This window comes from Archocentrus centrarchus, chromosome 16 (assembly GCF_007364275.1).
Source record: "Archocentrus centrarchus isolate MPI-CPG fArcCen1 chromosome 16, fArcCen1, whole genome shotgun sequence".
Taxonomy (NCBI): Eukaryota; Metazoa; Chordata; class Actinopteri; order Cichliformes; family Cichlidae; genus Archocentrus; species Archocentrus centrarchus.
The window spans coordinates 24,897,987-24,915,154 of NC_044361.1; the positions used below are offsets into that span (position 1 = coordinate 24,897,987).

The window sequence follows — 17,168 nt, forward strand, 5'->3', positions numbered from 1 at the left end:
CTTCACAAGTGTGATGAGGATCAGCCCCTGAATGCAACAGTCTGGCCATATTTAATGGTAGTCACAGCGCCACCTAGTGGGAACAGGAAATGTCATGTTTTACACTTTGAGGTACAGCTTCAAGGTCGTTGAGCAGAGCCATCTCAAATTTGGTCAGGAGAGCCTTAAGGAGTTAGTGTTGCGTACTTTTGAAAACAGTGAGTTTTCACCAAAGGGTGTGACCCTGGCGGCATGAAAAATTTTGAGAGTTCCACTGTGAACACATTGATACACCAGTAGTCAGCGACTGTTAGAATGCCACCCAGTGGATACCTGAAATGTCATGGTTTATACTTTGATGTACTGCACCTCAAAAATGCTCTAACATCGGACCTTAATGACGCTTATGTGTGAAAATTGTGAGTTTTCATTTAACAGCAAACCCTGTGGCATGCAGATTAACCATGAAAAAGGAAGTGCTTGCTGAGGGGCTTGGAAAGCTCAAAGGGTCATGAAATTTGGCATATACCTATGTTGTGATGAAGCTTTCTTGTTTTACGGACATGATCACTGAATATGGCAAAATGGCTCCACAGCACCACCAGCAAAATTTAAAAAAATCAGCCCCGGGGCTATATTTCATTTGTGTATCTGAAATTTTGTAACATCCTGAAATGTGCAAAAAATAAATTTCTTGGAGCCATACCCGAAACCCAACAGGAAGTCAGCCATTTTTAATTTAAGGTGTCTTTTGGGGCCATTTTTCGCAATTTTCAGGCTTTATATTTTAACAAACTCATCCTAGGGCATTCAACACATTGATACCAAAATTGCTCAGCATCATCTAGGCAAGGCGGCCATCAAAAGTTGCACAAGATTTTGTAGAAAATTAAATGGCGTTGCCATAGCAACGCTCCGATTTGGGGTTTTGTTTTAGTGGGTGTTAGGTTCGGACCACCGTTAAATAAAGAAAGACACAGAAACCCGTAGTTGATCTTTTTACCTGCAGGGAGAGTCTCAGTCAGCTAACACTCACGTGCCTCTGAAAGAGTCTGACTTTCTTCTTCCTGCCGGTGCTTTTATTTTAGCATCACGTAAGTGTGTGTGGGGGGTGTGTATGTGTGTGTGACGTCAGGAAACAGGCGTTACCTGCTTTCCTCACCTGGAGGGTCCGGGTGTGTGTGAGTATGTTTTGTGCTTACAATCTGATGGTCATGTGCATGTTTATGATGAACACATTGTGATACATAGAAAAACAGTTACATGTTTATCTATTCTAACAGTGGGTATCTGCAAAACTGTAAGTGTAATCACTCACACATATTTTGTCCGATCTGCCTTGAATTTGAATCACTTATTTACTTACCAAGCAGAAATGCAGAAAAAGTGGCAATTCGCAGAATCAAACTGAAATTTATAAGGAGGCATGTAACTGATAACCGCCTCTAATGGGCATAGAATAGAATAGAATGCCTTTATTGTCATTATACAGGATGTACAATGAGACTGGAGGGCCACTCCTGTTCAGTGCCATGCAATAGAAAGTCAGACTTTCTAAAATAAAAATATAATAATCTAAGGCTACGTTCACACTGCAGCATGAAGTGACCCAATTCCGATTTTTTGTGAAATCCGATTTTTTTTGCGTGGTCGTTCACATTTCCAAATATATGCGACTTGTATGTGATCTCAACTATGTGTGTGAACTGCCGACGAACCTAAAAGTGTCCCGCATGCGCAGTAGAGGACGCGATAACGTCACACGTAGCGAGCGTGCTCTGTATTTACGGAGTAAGTTTGTTTTCCTTCCCGCGTCCGCGTAACGGGACGCAGAATAGTGACGTTTGTCGAGTATCAATGACGTGCAGGTCGGCTAAATGCGACCTGGCCGTACAGACACAGGTCGCGTTTGAAAAGATTGGATATGGATTTAGGACCACATGGCCTGGGTCGCGTTTGAAAAAAATCGGATCTGTGTTGTTCAGACTGTCATGAAAAGATCGGATACAGGTCGCACGAGGGCAAAAAAATCGGAATTGGGTCACTTCAGGCTGCAGTGTGAACGTAGCCTTATATAATCTAAAAATATACAGAAAATAAAACAGTATTTATAAAATATACAGAAAATAAAATGTATAAAAATATATACAGAAAATAAAATGTATTAAAAATACAGAAAACAAGAGAATGTATAAAAATATATACATTGTAAAAAATAAAACAAGTGTATGCATATAATAATGAAGGCGGTCATGCGCCCGGGTGCAAGGGCCCTATCATCACTGCTTGAAGCTTTAACTACTAGCTTCTACACTCACTAACAAGTCAGCTGTCAGAGTCTCTGCTCTGACTTCCAGCTGGACACACCAGGGTGCTCTGTTAGCTCAGTTACCTAATATTAACTGTCAAAGAAAACAAAAGAAATAATGCAATGCTAGTGGAAGTTAAATTATTCAAATGCCTCTACCCCACAGTTAAGGCTACATGAGCAGCATTCAGTTATTTAGCATTATATTTAATTGTTATTATCTGCTCTACTCACTGCTGCCCTCATTTTTTCCTCTTCTAGCACTAAATGGACAAGCTTCAGGCTATTTATCTCAGCTTCTTCTTAAACACACTGCTGCTCGCAGTCCTAGATCACAGGCTGCAGAATTTATTAGCTGTTCCTCATATGAGATTGAAGACTAGGGGTGACAGAGCCTTTCAGTCTGTGGCAATAAGAGTTTGGAAAAGTCTACCACTCCAGCTATGTTTGGCTGACTCTGTGGACTCCTTTAAAAAGCAGCTGAAAACTTTTCTGTTTAACCAGGCTTTCTATTGTGATTCTATTTTTATCCAATTCAGAATCATAGAGGGGCTGGAGTCTATCCCAGCTGCCACAGGGCGAGAGGCAGACAACCATTCACACTCACATTCACACCTATGGGCACCAATTAGAAAAACCAATTAACATAACCCTAGTAACTGCATGTCTTTGGACTGTGGGAGGAAGCCGGAGTACCCAGAGAGAATCCACGCAGATACGGGGAGAACATACAAACTCCACAGAGAAAGGCCCCAGCCAGATGGCAGATTCAAACCCAGGACCTGTGAGGCAGCAGTGCTAACCACCATGCCACCATGCTGCCCTCTTTTTTTGTTACTATTTTTATTGTCTGTTTTGTATTGCTCTTAACTGTGTTTTCAATTTCTGTTACATTTTTGTGATTATGCCTAGTTTTTTTAATTTATTTATTTTGTTGTATAGTGCTTTGTGACTTCATGTCTGTGAAAAGCACTTTATAAATAAACTTTACTTACTTACTCTTCCTCTTTTTTTCTTCTTTCTTTCATCACTACAAGAGGAACAACTACTTCATTATCACTGAGTGGCTTTCATTGTCATTAGGTTTGTTTAAACAGAAGTTCAACCACTTGTCTGGGGCCCCTTTAGGGAGGTCAGGTCTCTCCTACTGTCACTGCAAACTTTGCACATTTCCACTGCTGAAGTTCAAAGTTCATCTGGCCTGGGGCCCCAAGCAGTTCCCTGGTGTGCCTGGTGGAAAGTGACATCTCTGCCTATCAGCTTCAGCTGCCCGTGTCGGTCAAAGAACTACAGTATCCAGGTAGATGTATTAGGAAAGCTGCTGGATAGTTATTTTAAGGAAAGGGCCAACACATCTCTGGGGATCAGCTCACTGTTGGAGCCAAATTCAAGTGGCTAAAGGAACTGCTGCAGTTTTTGGTACTTCTATGCTGGCATTATTTTTCAGATCTGCAGGTTGCAGCTTTGCTTTCCTGAGCCAACAGTCCTTAATTTTACTATTAGTAAATTAAACAAGTAAAATGTTTACCTTTAAGAAGCTGAAACCCACGTTTTCCACTATTTTGCTTAAATTACGTTAAAATACATTCAATTTGTAAATATTTTGAAATAGTTGCTAAATCTTTTTCTGCCAGTCAGCTAATATATGAAGAATTAGACTGTTTCTGATCAAAATATTAACTTGCATTAAAAATTTGTAGCATTCTAGAAAGAAACAAAGAATTTACTACACTCAATAACAAAAATAAGTGATCAGTGAGGCCTTATTGTTGGTAAAAGTAGAGATACCTTAATCTAATGACTTAAGACATTTTGATTTTGCTCGAGGTCACAGAGACAACTGTATTCAAAGTACTGTTTACAAACATGAAGGCGTTTGTTGTGGTGGAAAAAGCATATAATCAAAGTGCCTCAGATTTCCATGTATTATTCTGTGGTCCTAATTAGAGGCTCCCTTTAAACCACCAGATTTCCTTCCATATTCACACAACTTGGGTTGTAGTGTGCTTGTAAACACGGATGTAAATATTAAATAGGTGGGTGATAAATCAGCAGATGAAGGAGTTGATGGTGTGCTGTTTAGTAGGAGTAAATGAAAGCACCTGTAATGACTTGCTGACAGTTTGAAGACAGAGAAAGATGGTTGCACATAGCATTATTACTGAGTGGCTTCCTGTAAAGAGAGCGAGTCATTTGGCAGCCTCGTGTAGCCTCTGGCTCTCAGCGACTGATTCATGCTCGCACTACTGTACTACTATAAGTGCACGCAGTTGACCCACATCATGCAAGGGGGGTGGGGGTCGGGAGGCGGGCATTCAGTGGAACGAAATAGAGATCATCTGATAATCCCATGTTTTTACCAGGGGACTGGGTTCATGACAGAGCTGCAGTTAATGATTAGGCAATATTTATGACTAACTTTACTCCTATGAAAATGAACTCAGAAATATTGCAGTTTCACCATGAAAACAAAGCCCTATCCTGAACCTTGTAAAGGCTATGTGAATACCCTCTGCCAAAGCTCTTATACTTCATCAGCTTTTACTTTAATTTGGATTTTTATTTGCAATTCAGCTCACTTGCTTAGTTTCCAGAATGTGTTTGCTCATTTCCCTTTAGCTTTTATAGGTTCAAGCATCTAGTTTTCATTTAGTTTTTACTAGTTTAAGTATTCGAAGTTGTCAGGGGAAAGATTTAACCTCTTAAACACCAAGTCACTGCTGATCCACTTAGTGGTAGGCTTATGCTGCATTTTACCAACAAGATAAACAAGCATAGTTTCAGAAAGTAGAAGGTATCACCTTTTAAAGCTTGCATCTTACATACATTTAAGCCTTACTGTTATTTAGTTATAAGATTTTCATTTGGGTACGTAAAACAGGTGAAAGCTATAATGGAATAGAAGTGAACCCAACACCCATCACAACCCCTAATCCTGAACAGGTGACCTGGGTGAGATTAAGGGGCCAAGCAAAAATGATATGTACTAAAGAAGACTAAACACGTTTTCCACCCTTTTTTTAACATCTCATTTTAATGACGTACATACAAGTTATTGTTACACACAACTTTCTTTATTTTTTTTAAGTCCTTTTTTAAAATTTCAGTAACTAAATGTTTATCTTACACCTAGTATTTTTTTTTCCAGGTACAGTTTCTATAAATCCATTACTTTGTAATTACATGATGTTAACAGTTTGGTAGTCTCTAGGCAGTTAGTTTAGACAGCTTTTAAATTCACTTTAATTTTAATGAAAAAGTTTAATAAGGTTTTAAATAGCTTTTCTCTCCGATAGGTTTGACTTCTATCACCATCTTGTACTGTTGCGGAGTTCTCCCATAAATTTAAATTCGGGATCCTCAAAGTGTTATGTCTCCCTATTATAATGTCTCCAAGTGCTGGGATAGCTCATAGCCGGACAGGCAAATTAATTAACTTGCTATCTCTGGTGAACATTAAGACTTTTCGGGGGCTCGTGTAAGGTTAACTGAAAGAAAAATTGTCTTGAAAGGAAAATCGCCAGGACTGTGATAACACGTTGTATGTGCATAGTCACACCCACAGGCCAGTTTTGACTCAGGAAAAACAGTGGTCTGTGATCATAATGCTATAACAGCACTATTTAACATCTCATTCCTTACCTTACCGACGTTCCTGTGGTCAAGTACGAGCTTTAAAGGAGAAACAAATTCCCTAAATCCCCCAAATTTGCGTTTTACGTTATGGAAAGCAGGGATACAGACGCGATATTTCCTTTCACGTGCAGACAGGTGGAAATAGCGCACATGTGAAACGAAACGAGCGTGTGGAAGAGCTCACGAAGAAGAAGCTGCATCCATTTCCCGTTCCGGGTCTTGAAACAGAAACGTCGTGTGAACGGCGCGACTGAACAGAAAGTTTTACAGAAAACTTAGAGCTTTGAGTGTTTTACGCGTCTAAATCTGGATCTTTTTTACTTGACCTTCACGGATTAAGTGGGTTGACGACAACAGAGACGGAATCTAAGGTTTGTAACCTTAATGAAGTAGTTTATCGCCGGTGATGGTACCTCGCGTACAGCTGTGTGCTAACGTTAGTTAGCATCTAACCAGGGAGGTTTGGCGGATGTGATTGATTTTTGCATGGATGTTGGTCCTGGTTAGCGCTTTTATTAAACCAGTCTAACATGACACTCATCAATTAACAACGTGCGACAAGTTTTGGAGTGACTGACTGTTTGTGTGAGTTTTTGTGAGTTAGAAACCAGTGAACGTTTGTGTCTGTGTAGCTGTTGCTAAGTGGATGGAAGACAGCGGGTTTTGGAGCTCGTATTTTGGACCAGGTTAAATGGTGCTACAACTCGTGAAGATATTTCAGTGATAATTTTGCTCATTAGCGTTAATCCATGGTAAAACTGTTTGTTCTGCAGCATTGGAGGATGTCTCTTCCAAAGCGGGAGGTGGAGGAGTTGAGGCCATGGGTGGAGCGCACTGTGAAGAAGGTGCTGGGTTTCTCGGAGCCCACTGTGGTGACTGCAGCCTTGCACTGTGTGGGAAAGGGACTGGACAAAAGGAAGACCATAGGCAAGTTCAGACAAATATCTCTTACTCAGATTTGCTGAAGATCCAGTTAAGGCAAAAGTGTCTCTGACATCAGGTATATCCAAGGTGATTTGTTTTATCTACATGCAAAATGCACCCATGATTAAAGAGAAAAAAAGTCCAGCCAAATGGAAAGAGCGCAACAGCTATCAGAAACCTCCCTGACTTGCTTAGGAGTGTTTAGCATGACTGGGTTTTTCACATAGTGCACATAACCAAACTATAAGATGAAAGCGGGAGGACCTGTGATGTAGCTTATTTGCAAAGGTAAAAAAAAAAAGTACCTGTCCAGTTAAAATACTGCAGACATGTGCTCATCCGGGTGGAATAGAACTAAAAAGAAAACTCTATATTAAAATTTAGTTCATCTCATGGGGTAATTAATTGTAATTTGTTGTACTGTCCCTTAGACTCAACTGTCAGGTGCTGACATCCAAACTGATTACCCAGATTTGCTCATGTTACTGCAGAATTTGAAGTAGTCAAATAAAGGCTGTAGTTCAATTATCAGTTTTGTGTTTTCACAGGATATATTTTGTGTGGGTATTTAAGCTACACTGTGGTAATGTTATTATGTATTGGCAGTGGTAATTATTTCATACTTATCATCCTCAGACCAGCTGCGTCCTTTCCTCGATGACTCTGCTGGAGGCTTTGTAGAGCGTCTTTTTGAAGCCCTTGAGGAGAGCCGCAGCGCCCGTGGAAACAAAGGAGCAGGAGAAAAAAACCGGAAGAGAGAACTTAAGGTAGCCAAACATTAATAATAATAATGCATTAGTCTTATATAGCGCTTTTCTAGACACTCAAAGACGCTTTACAATTTCATGCACTATTCATTCACACTAGGGTTTAATCCCGGGATCCGGGATTCCCGGGAAATGCGATCAGAACCATTTCCCGTTTCCCGGGAAACGTTAGACGGGAAACCGGGAAAAAAGTCGCGCGCGTCGATTTGACTTTCAGAAAGAAAAGAAAGCTTCAGAATGTTAAATTTAAGGAAATATTGAGAGAAGGGTTCGTTTAATGCGAAAAGCATTAGTCTTCATTTCAGGCACGTTCAGCCTCCGTTTAAGGCTTCAGCCTTCATCTCAAGCGTTTTAATACAGGTATTACACAGTTGTACTTTTTTCCTCTTTAATTTGTTGAAATCGTAGGCAATGTGTTTACCCTAAGGTATTTTGTATTATATAATTTTATATTATTATATATTGTTATATTGCATTATATAGCCTATAAAATATGCCTGCCCTGAACAATAAAGAAATATCTGTTTAACTTCGAGTGTTTCTTTTCCTCGTTTGCAGCCGCTTACTAACAATCATGAATTAGGATACGGGCCTAATGTGTGAAGAAATTATCATGAAATAGATTGCTTTAACATATTTCGCTTTTAAAATGGAGTTGAGTAAAATGTATATTTTTTAGGCTATAAGGATTGGCCAGTTTTTCAATAGACGATTCACAGCGAACCTACTTTAACCCTCAGACACGGTGTTATAAATTTGCTGTTGCCAGAATGGCAATGACCAAGTCGTAGTGCATTACTCAAGGCCCTGTGTTATGCCATATTATAGTGAAGTACGGTAGTTAACTTTTCAATGACTATTACAGCGTTCCAGACCCGTCGCTATGGGCGGGCCCTAGGGGGCCGTGCCCGCCCATTGATACGCTTGGGCCCGCCCTGGCCCGCCCACCCAAGCCATATCACTAATCAAGCTAATAATAGTGGTGCCCCCCCGCTGGATTTCATAAGCCCCCCCTTAAGACTGAGATCTGGCGACAGGACTGCAGCGTTCCACTGGTGGAGATATAGCGCAACAGATGTCGCCACGACAGCGTGGCTGAGCCTTTATCAATGCTGTGGAGATGAACCGTATTGTTTTGCACCAGCAGTTGTAAAATAGCTTGTTATAATTCCATGTACAATGGAGGAATATTCGAATTATATTTGTTAAGGGAGTGTTGAGGAACGATACAACACCGCATAGCTCGAGCACTCGAATGCAGAGATGTAGGTTTTATTGCGTTAATCAAGCCGACGTTGCCCCCTACTGGGCATAACAGGACATAGCTGGAAAGCTACCTCTACAATATCAGAATAGGTTAAGGCCGACACAGGCTACAGAAGGCCTAATTAAAATAAAAAAATAAATAAACTTTTTCCCGGGATTCCCGGGAAATGGCTCGTCATTTCCCGGGATTTGATTCATGTCATTTTCGGGAAAAATATTAAACCCTAATTCACACCTCAGTCATACCTGGTGGTGGTAAGCTACTAATGTAGCCACAGCTGCCCTGGGGCAGTCTGACGGAGGCGTGGCTGCCAATTTGCGCCTACGGTCCCTCCGACCACAACCAAACACACAACCACATTCTAACAAATGTTCTCACTTTCTATTATTATATAACTGAATAATTAGATCTGAAGCTAATGCACTTATTGACAACAAATTACACTGACTATATTAACATGTTCACATGCAGAAGTGATCCTTTTAAGGAAAAAGAATGTACACATGCTTTTAATGCATGCATTAATTAGTCTGATTACTTTAAGCCTCAGTTTGATTAACTTAAACCTCAGTGTAAACATTCCCTCCCACCTTCTTTAGCCCAGCATTAGATTTCTTTGAGGGTTCACTGAGGTCACACTGTAGTACAATATTGTACATTCTTATGTGTACTTTAATTCATGAACTTAATTGTTATATAAGATAATTAAGTTTTAATTAAGTTTTCATTTTTATTGGTGTTTGTGTTTTGGCTGGTTCCATTCAGGAGGTGTTTGGTGATGAGGCTGACACGGGTGCAGTACGAGAACCTCCGGAGACAGGAGATGGAACAACGGCAAAACGGAAACGAGTCCACCGTTTTGAGGAGGTAGAGCAACCTGAGGTGATACCTGGACCTCCATCAGAGAGTCCCGGCATGCTCACCAAAATGCAGGTACACAACTCTTGGTGAAATAGACATATTGGGAATATATTTGATTTCTTGTTTTGTCATTCATCTCTGAATCCTTTTGCTGTACTAACAGATAAAACAGATGATGGAAGCAGCCACAAGACAGATCGAAGAGAGGAAGAAACAACTAAGCTTTACTGCTCCAGTCGCTGCTACAACAGTAATAAGATTTCTTTTGTTTGTTTGTTTTCTTCAATAAAACTATGAAAAAACTACAGACCTTTCAGTCTGTACATTCAATTTAAAACCTTTCTGATTTCTTTCTGACTTTAGCGGTTGCCTGTTCCCACCCCACAGTCACAGCTGGACTCTCCTCCACTCTCTCGACTTCTTGGCTCTTCTGGTGCTGCAGCAGCTGGTGGCGGGTCATCCATCGCCCCCTCCCAGGCTGCCAGCTTCATGAATGATGCAATTGAGAAGGCCCGCAAGGCTGCTGAGCTACAGGCTCGCATCCAGTCCCAGTTAGCCATGAAACCTGGCATCCTCGGAGCCTTGGGGAACACTGGGCCTCAAAACTTAGTGGCACTAGCTAATCTACATGCCATGGGGATTGCACCACCGTAAGTAATGTCAGACTATAAATAAAAGATTTTAAAATATACACAAGACAAAAACATAGGTGATGTCTATTTGCTCATTTGGCATTAAACTGGTTTCTCTGTGTGTGACTGCAGCAAAGTAGAACCCAAAGAGGTGAACAAGCCAACACCCCTTATCTTGGATGACAAGGGAAGAACTGTAGATGCCACTGGCAAAGAGGTTGAACTCACACACCGTATGCCCACACTCAAAGGTATTTACACAGTGATCCAATAACAGTACACAATCTTTGTTCCTTGTTTTGTTGGTCCACAAAACATTTTTCTGTCCCTGTGTAGCTAACATTCGAGCAGTAAAGAGAGAGCAGTTCCGCCAGCAGCTGAAGGAGAAACCTGGAGATGACTTAGAGGCCACATCCTACTTTGATCAACGTGTGCCTGTTCCTCCATCCCAGCGCCCACGCAGGAGCTTCAAATTCCACGAACAGGGACGCTTTGAGAAGATTGCTCAGAGAATTAGAACTAAGGTTGGTATAACCCCTAAACTATTAGATACTAGAAGAAGTCTTATCCTGGTTGTTTGAAATAGAATATTTTTATAATTTAAATTTAAAAAAAAAAGTTCACAATATGTCTTTCATCCCTCTTGCGTGGACCAGGCCCAGTTGGAACGGTTGCAGAATGAGATTGCCCAGGCAGCAAAGAAGACAGGAATCCAAGCTTCAACCAAGCTAGCACTGATTGCTCCTAAAAAGGAGATTGGAGAGGGAGAGGTTCCCAGTATTGAGTGGTGGGACTGTTACATCTTGCCCTCCAACATAGAAATGTAAGAAAGCACAGCCTGATTTTAAACACAAGGTTTTCTCTTAGGAATGTGTGAAATACAGAGCAGAAATAATGCTTTTTTTTTTTTTCTTCTTCTTTTAATAAGAAATTCAGACACAAAATTTGGAGAATTAGAGCTGTTTGGTGTGACCAACCTAGTAGAACATCCTGCCCAAATGAGCCCACCAGGTAAGTCTATAGGAGGTAAAATGTATGAGTTAAAAATAAAAACATTTGTCCTGCGAGATCTTTATTTGTTTTAAAATGTGCTAATGGATACCAGTGTAAAGTTACATATAGTGCTGTGCAGACATCTTGAGCCACCACTCATTACCGGGTATGTTTTTGGTCGTGTTGGTCTGTCTCTTAGCAGGATAACTTGGAAAATTATGAATGGATTTTGATGAAAATTTCTGGAGTGGTTGAGGGTGGTACAAGGAACATTTGACTACATTTTGGTGGCGATCCAGATCACAATCTGGATCCAGGATTTTCTTTACCATTGTGAGACAGGGACAGTATTCATATATTTACATCTAATCTTATGAAGATAAGCCAGAAACCTTGAAAAAGAATTAGGGTGCAAACATGACCATAAGATTTGGCATATAGCAACATCTGTTCGTGATCGGAGGATTATGGATCTAATGATCCAGAATGCTGAAAATTAAAGGGTCAAAAAATAACTCACTCTTGTCGAGTAAGAAATAAAGCCAGTGAAATGCAATTTGCACCAAAATATAGCTGAACCTGATTGAGTATAACAACATTGAGTGTTATCACTTGCAGCGTAGTATTGGCACATAGAATATTTGGCTAGGGTGAGGTATGTTCTCTACTGAGTGCCCTTCTATTTCCTTTATATTTTGTTGGGGAAATAGGTACAGTGAGTTATTGAAAGACATGCAATACAGGACATATGGTGTAAAAGGCAAAATTCTTAATGAGCTTGAAAGTCAATATTTGGTATGATGACCTTTACTCTTCAACACAGCTTGAACTCTCTTACTGGGGATTTATGGTTCAGCGGGAAAACTACGCCATAATCTACTGTGTAACCTCACATGGATCCCTCTAGAAATGTAGCATGTCGCATCACAACTGTTATGATTGGCCTGTTCAGTACCATAGATTTCCTCCTTTTTCATTTCCATCTACTTCTTTGCTACAGTTTTTGAATTTATTAGTGAGAGAATAACAATCATTGTCTGAATATGAGAAAAAAAAATCTCAAAAAACCTTTTCTATTGCTCAAGACCACTTTAAAAAAAAATACAAGAAAGTGTGGCTCCTTGGAAGCAAAATATAAAGAAATGACAGGTGTTCAAGACTTTTGAACAGTACTGTATAAATAAAGAATTCAAAATATGCATATATTAGAAATATCTTTTAAATAAGAAATTGACGTCTTGGAATAAACAGATGTTTGTATTTGTAGTCAAAAATATTTGGTCACTTTTATCCCTTATTTTGCTTTGTATCTATTTATGCACTCTGTGAAACTGTTTATAATACAAACAAAAACTATTTTGTCTGAATGTGGCAGCTCTTCAGCACCAGGCACATTCAGATACATCGTTTTATTTTGCTCTGTTTTCTTTTTCTGAGCTTAACGTATTATCACTTTTCTAAACATATTCATACACCCTTTCAAATGTCTTAGTGCTGTTTAGTTGTCAGTAGCTATAATATATATATGTTATCTTTTTTTCTTTTTTTTTCCTTTTAGTTGACACAGATAAGCCAGTAACTCTAGGTGTATACTTGACAAAGAAAGAACAGAAGAAACTTAGACGGCAGACACGGAGGGAAGCACAGAAAGAAGTGCAAGAGAAGGTCCGTCTGGGACTGATGCCTCCACCAGAGCCCAAAGGTATGCACTGACCATTTTAAACCCTATTATAATGAAAGAACACTGCTGATGTTGGCTTTAAATCTTTCGTTTTAGTACGGATCTCCAACCTAATGAGAGTCTTGGGAACGGAGGCAGTTCAGGACCCCACAAAAGTAGAAGCGCATGTTAGAGCACAGATGGCCAAGAGACAAAAGTCAGTAACACAGATGATTTCCAATGTTTTTACTTTTTGTTTGTAACATGTTTGCAGATATTTTCCTTGAGGTTTTCTAATGTCCTCTCCTTGCAGGGCTCATGAGGAGGCAAATGCAGCTCGCAAGCTCACAGCAGAGCAAAGAAAAGAGAAGAAGGTCAAGAAGTTAAAAGAAGATCTCACTAATGGTGTTCACATTGCAGTGTACAGGTAGTGATCAAAGATATATATATATATATATATATATATATATATATATATATATATATATATATATATATATATATATATATATATATATATATATATAAAATAAAAAATGCAGTGTCTGTGTGTCAGGAAGTGGGACTGATTTAAGCACCTTCCCTACACAGGATCCGAAACCTGCAAAATCCTGCCAAGAAGTTTAAAGTGGAGGCCAATGCCAACCAGCTGTACCTGACAGGCACTGTAGTTCTGCACAAAGATGTCAACATTGTTGTGGTGGAAGGAGGTAAGGGATACCACCAACAGCTGCCAAGCCACATTTTATTGTGCACTGGTACCCTTAATGACATGTGATAAACAATCCCTGTAGTGGAAAGATGTTGTTTATTTTATGAAATTGTGACATTTTGATGGTATAATTTTCTGTTGATAGAGCTTTGGCACCAGTAACATTGTCCTAATGCAGAGGTCTCAAAAACCTCGGTCAAATTGTCATATTTTTGACATCAAATCCTGGACCAGAAGTAGGGGGTGGGGCCGGATGCGGACCGTGAGTTTGAGACCCCTGTCCTAATGGACTTTGGCGTCATTCACACAGGCCTGGGCAGCCATCAGTGGTGAGGGGAAAATTTGTTGGCAAATGGTTGCTGGCAGTCGTGAGTTGAAAATGGTTGCAAAAAGGTATGTGGTGTGTAGCACTAAAAATCTCCATGTTATTGCTTTGGTTGCTAGATTGCTGCAGTTGCCCATAGTTTACAGAGAAGACACTGACTTGTCTGTAAACACTCACCAGCTACTTTCTAAGCAGTAGCAAAACTCTGAAAAATGTGACACAAACCAGAAAAGGAGACTGTTTGTCTTCAAAATAAAAGTTCCACCTTTTGAAAGGTGTTGGTTGCAGCATTGAGGCACAGTTTTTACTTTGAAGCCAATTGTTGAAGTTTAACTTTTGCCTGACAAGTGTTAAGTTCTTCCATACAAACTACAGGCAATTGTGGCAACCTGGTACCTGACCAAAGCAATCACAAGACTTTTGGTGCAGCACAATATACCTGCGAGCAACTGCTCACCAACCAGTCAGGGAATACACATTATGCCTGTGTAACTGAGGCCTTAATAAACTGATTCTTTTTTTTGGTGCTGTTTTGGTTTATGATCATGAATGTTCTCCCTCAAAAGTATACAGCCTGTTTTGATGAGATTTTTTTTTTCTTTGACTACAGATTTCCAGACATTTACTTAGTGCTTAAGTATAGAATGAGAACCACAAAAGGAACCAGCAGTGCAATTAAAATGTGTGCTCTGAATATAAAGTTTCTGCAAAGCTGTGTTTTGGTATATCAGTTGTTATAAAGCTAATTATAAGCCCTTATTTACAAGGTTTTTTCCTATCTGATTTGCCTAACTATTAGAGTGTATACTGTTAGGGAGAGCCCATGTATGAATGTATTCATCTAATTGTTGAAGTTCTATTTGGTGCAAAGCCACTGAAATCATGAGGTGGGCCTCATGTCGGTTTTGGTTAATTGGGTTCTAAAGCATTTTAATAAATAAAATAATGGGATAAGTCAGAGTTTAAGCCCCAGCCTGTCCCCTACACAGTGAAGTTAAACTTGGGACTGCAGGAGGATTTCTTAATGAGTGTTTGAGATAGACGGCTGCATGCATTTTGTCCTTGCCATTTTCTGTTGAAAATTGGAACTTTCTCCTCCTTTGTTGCTCCCTTTAGGGGTTGCCACAGTGGATCATCTGCCTTCATCTCACCCTATCACTAGCATTGTCTTCTGTCATCAACCCTCTGCATGTCCTCCTCCACTACATCCACAAATCTTCTCTGTGGTCTTCCTCTTTTTCTCTTGTTTTGCAGCTCCCATCTTCATTACATAGCTGTTAGATTAAGTTCATAAAATGCTTTAAAAAAGTTCTACTGTTTCATGATGACCCCCGATGAAGGCCACAAGCCAAAAACATATCAGTCGAGCAGTAAAGTTGTTTTTTTTATTCTGCATGTATTGGTGGAGCTTTAACTTCTTCAGATCTTACTCTCTTCTCCGTGCGTCCTGTAGTCTGTGCTCAAAACCTCTTATGTTTCCATTAAGATCATTACTAAAAGTATTTCTGAAATGCTCCCACTTTTACTATCCTTGTCTTTTTTCTTTATTGTTAGCATTATAGTTTCCAGTTCTTAATCATGTATCCACGTCATTCTAGCCCACAGGAGCTAGAGCCCATCCTTGCTAAACCCAAGTGAGAGGCAGGGTGCACAAATAGTCTGCCAGTCCATCACATGGCTTGTTCTTATGAGTATTTAAAACAACAAAAATGGAAAACAATTAATAAATTAGGAAGCACTTTACTAAAAATATACAAATTTACCAGGAATGCCATTTCACTTTAATACACTAATGAAATGAAGTGCAGCGAGTTTCTTCTATTTGATACTAAAGAGATGTTGCACTTTCACATAGTGCAGTTAGTGAGCCTGTGTCAGTGAAAACTGGGTGCTGGAGGGCTTTGGCCTACTTCCCCTTAAGGGTAGTTGGTTTGAAATAGTGCTTAATATGGTGAACCCTTCATGTGGAAGCACAAATGGAATGAAAGTGTGCTGGGAGAGGACCAGATTGGACCTTAATCTACATTTCTCCCTCTTTTTAGGGCCTAAATCGCAGAAAAAGTTCAAGAAGCTAATGATGCACAGAATCAAATGGGAGGAACACAACAGTAAGAGAGATGGTAAGATTATGAATGTTGAGTCTTTATGCAAATGTATGAGAAGTTGCATAAATGGAATTTTAGTGAGATAAAAATCTCTTCCTTTTATTCCTAATTAGATCCAGATGGTGATGATGATACAAAGAGGAACAACAAGTGCTGGTTGATTTGGGAGGTGAGTGTTTACACATTTTGCCATCTGTTGTGTACTCATATTTTTAAATAATTTTTTTTTTTGTGATCTTACTTGAATCTAATGAGCCATCTTGTATCTTTAGGGAACAGCTAAAGAGCGTAGCTTTGGGGATATGAAGTTCAAGCAGTGCCCCACAGAGAGCATGGCCAGAGAACACTTCAAGAAGCACGGCACAGAACACTACTGGGACCTAGCACTCAGCCAGAGTGTGTTGGAGACCACAGATGACTGAAACCTGTCAGCGGAGCATCTAGTTTCAGTCGGGGTCCCCTTCCTACAAACCTCCAGATCAACAGCCTCACAGCTGGCCATCATTCTTGACTGGCTGCTTTAGAGGACAGAGGCTTTATCGAGAGACTTGAACAGTGAATCTGTGTGGATATTTTTGTGAGACTGTGTGACAGGTCAGGATGTGTGTAGGAACAGTATGTGTGTAGGTCTCAATCAGTGTTCATCTTTTTGGTTAGTAGACTATTTTGTTAGATATTTCCTGTATTATTCAATACAGTCTGACAGATTGCATTATGTTATGGTAATTATTACCCATGGCTTTTGTGTGATGACAAGAAACTGTCAGATTATATCAAGACTGGAGTTTGGTGAAAATAATCCAGCTTTGCCTCAAACACTTTAATAAACGCCCCACACATTTAGAGAAAACCTGAAAGGATAACCTGGGTACATTTCAGTTTAAAATGGCTACATTGGTTTTTAGTTGTGGCAAAAGGAGGAATTTTTGATTCAGCTGTAGCTATATTTCTATGTACAGTTACCATCTGAAATAAACCAACTTTAACCGAGTTTCAGTC

General features: G+C 39.8%; 1 protein-coding gene across 4 annotated transcripts; it reads left to right on the forward strand.

Annotated features, from left to right (window-relative positions):
* Positions 1-6,078: 6,078 nt before the first annotated feature.
* On the forward strand, positions 6,079-17,159 carry prpf3 (PRP3 pre-mRNA processing factor 3 homolog (yeast)). 4 transcript variants are annotated; one of them, XM_030750791.1, is made up of 17 exons: positions 6,079-6,294; positions 6,697-6,850; positions 7,484-7,614; positions 9,647-9,814; positions 9,906-9,992; positions 10,130-10,392; positions 10,507-10,625; positions 10,711-10,898; positions 11,031-11,197; positions 11,303-11,385; positions 12,926-13,069; positions 13,145-13,244; positions 13,341-13,454; positions 13,619-13,737; positions 16,107-16,184; positions 16,283-16,338; positions 16,442-16,591. In XM_030750791.1, the coding sequence occupies exons 2-17, from the start codon at positions 6,706-6,708 to the stop codon at positions 16,589-16,591; spliced, it is 2,112 nt and encodes a 703-aa protein (XP_030606651.1). In that variant the 5' UTR covers positions 6,079-6,294; positions 6,697-6,705. The 4 variants fall into 4 exon arrangements, with proteins under 4 accessions (XP_030606651.1, XP_030606648.1, XP_030606649.1 ...); XM_030750788.1 differs by having other exon boundaries at positions 6,081-6,294; positions 10,106-10,392; XM_030750789.1 differs by lacking the exon at positions 6,079-6,294 and adding an exon at positions 6,380-6,508 and having other exon boundaries at positions 10,106-10,392.
* The last annotated feature ends 9 nt before the right edge of the window (positions 17,160-17,168 follow it).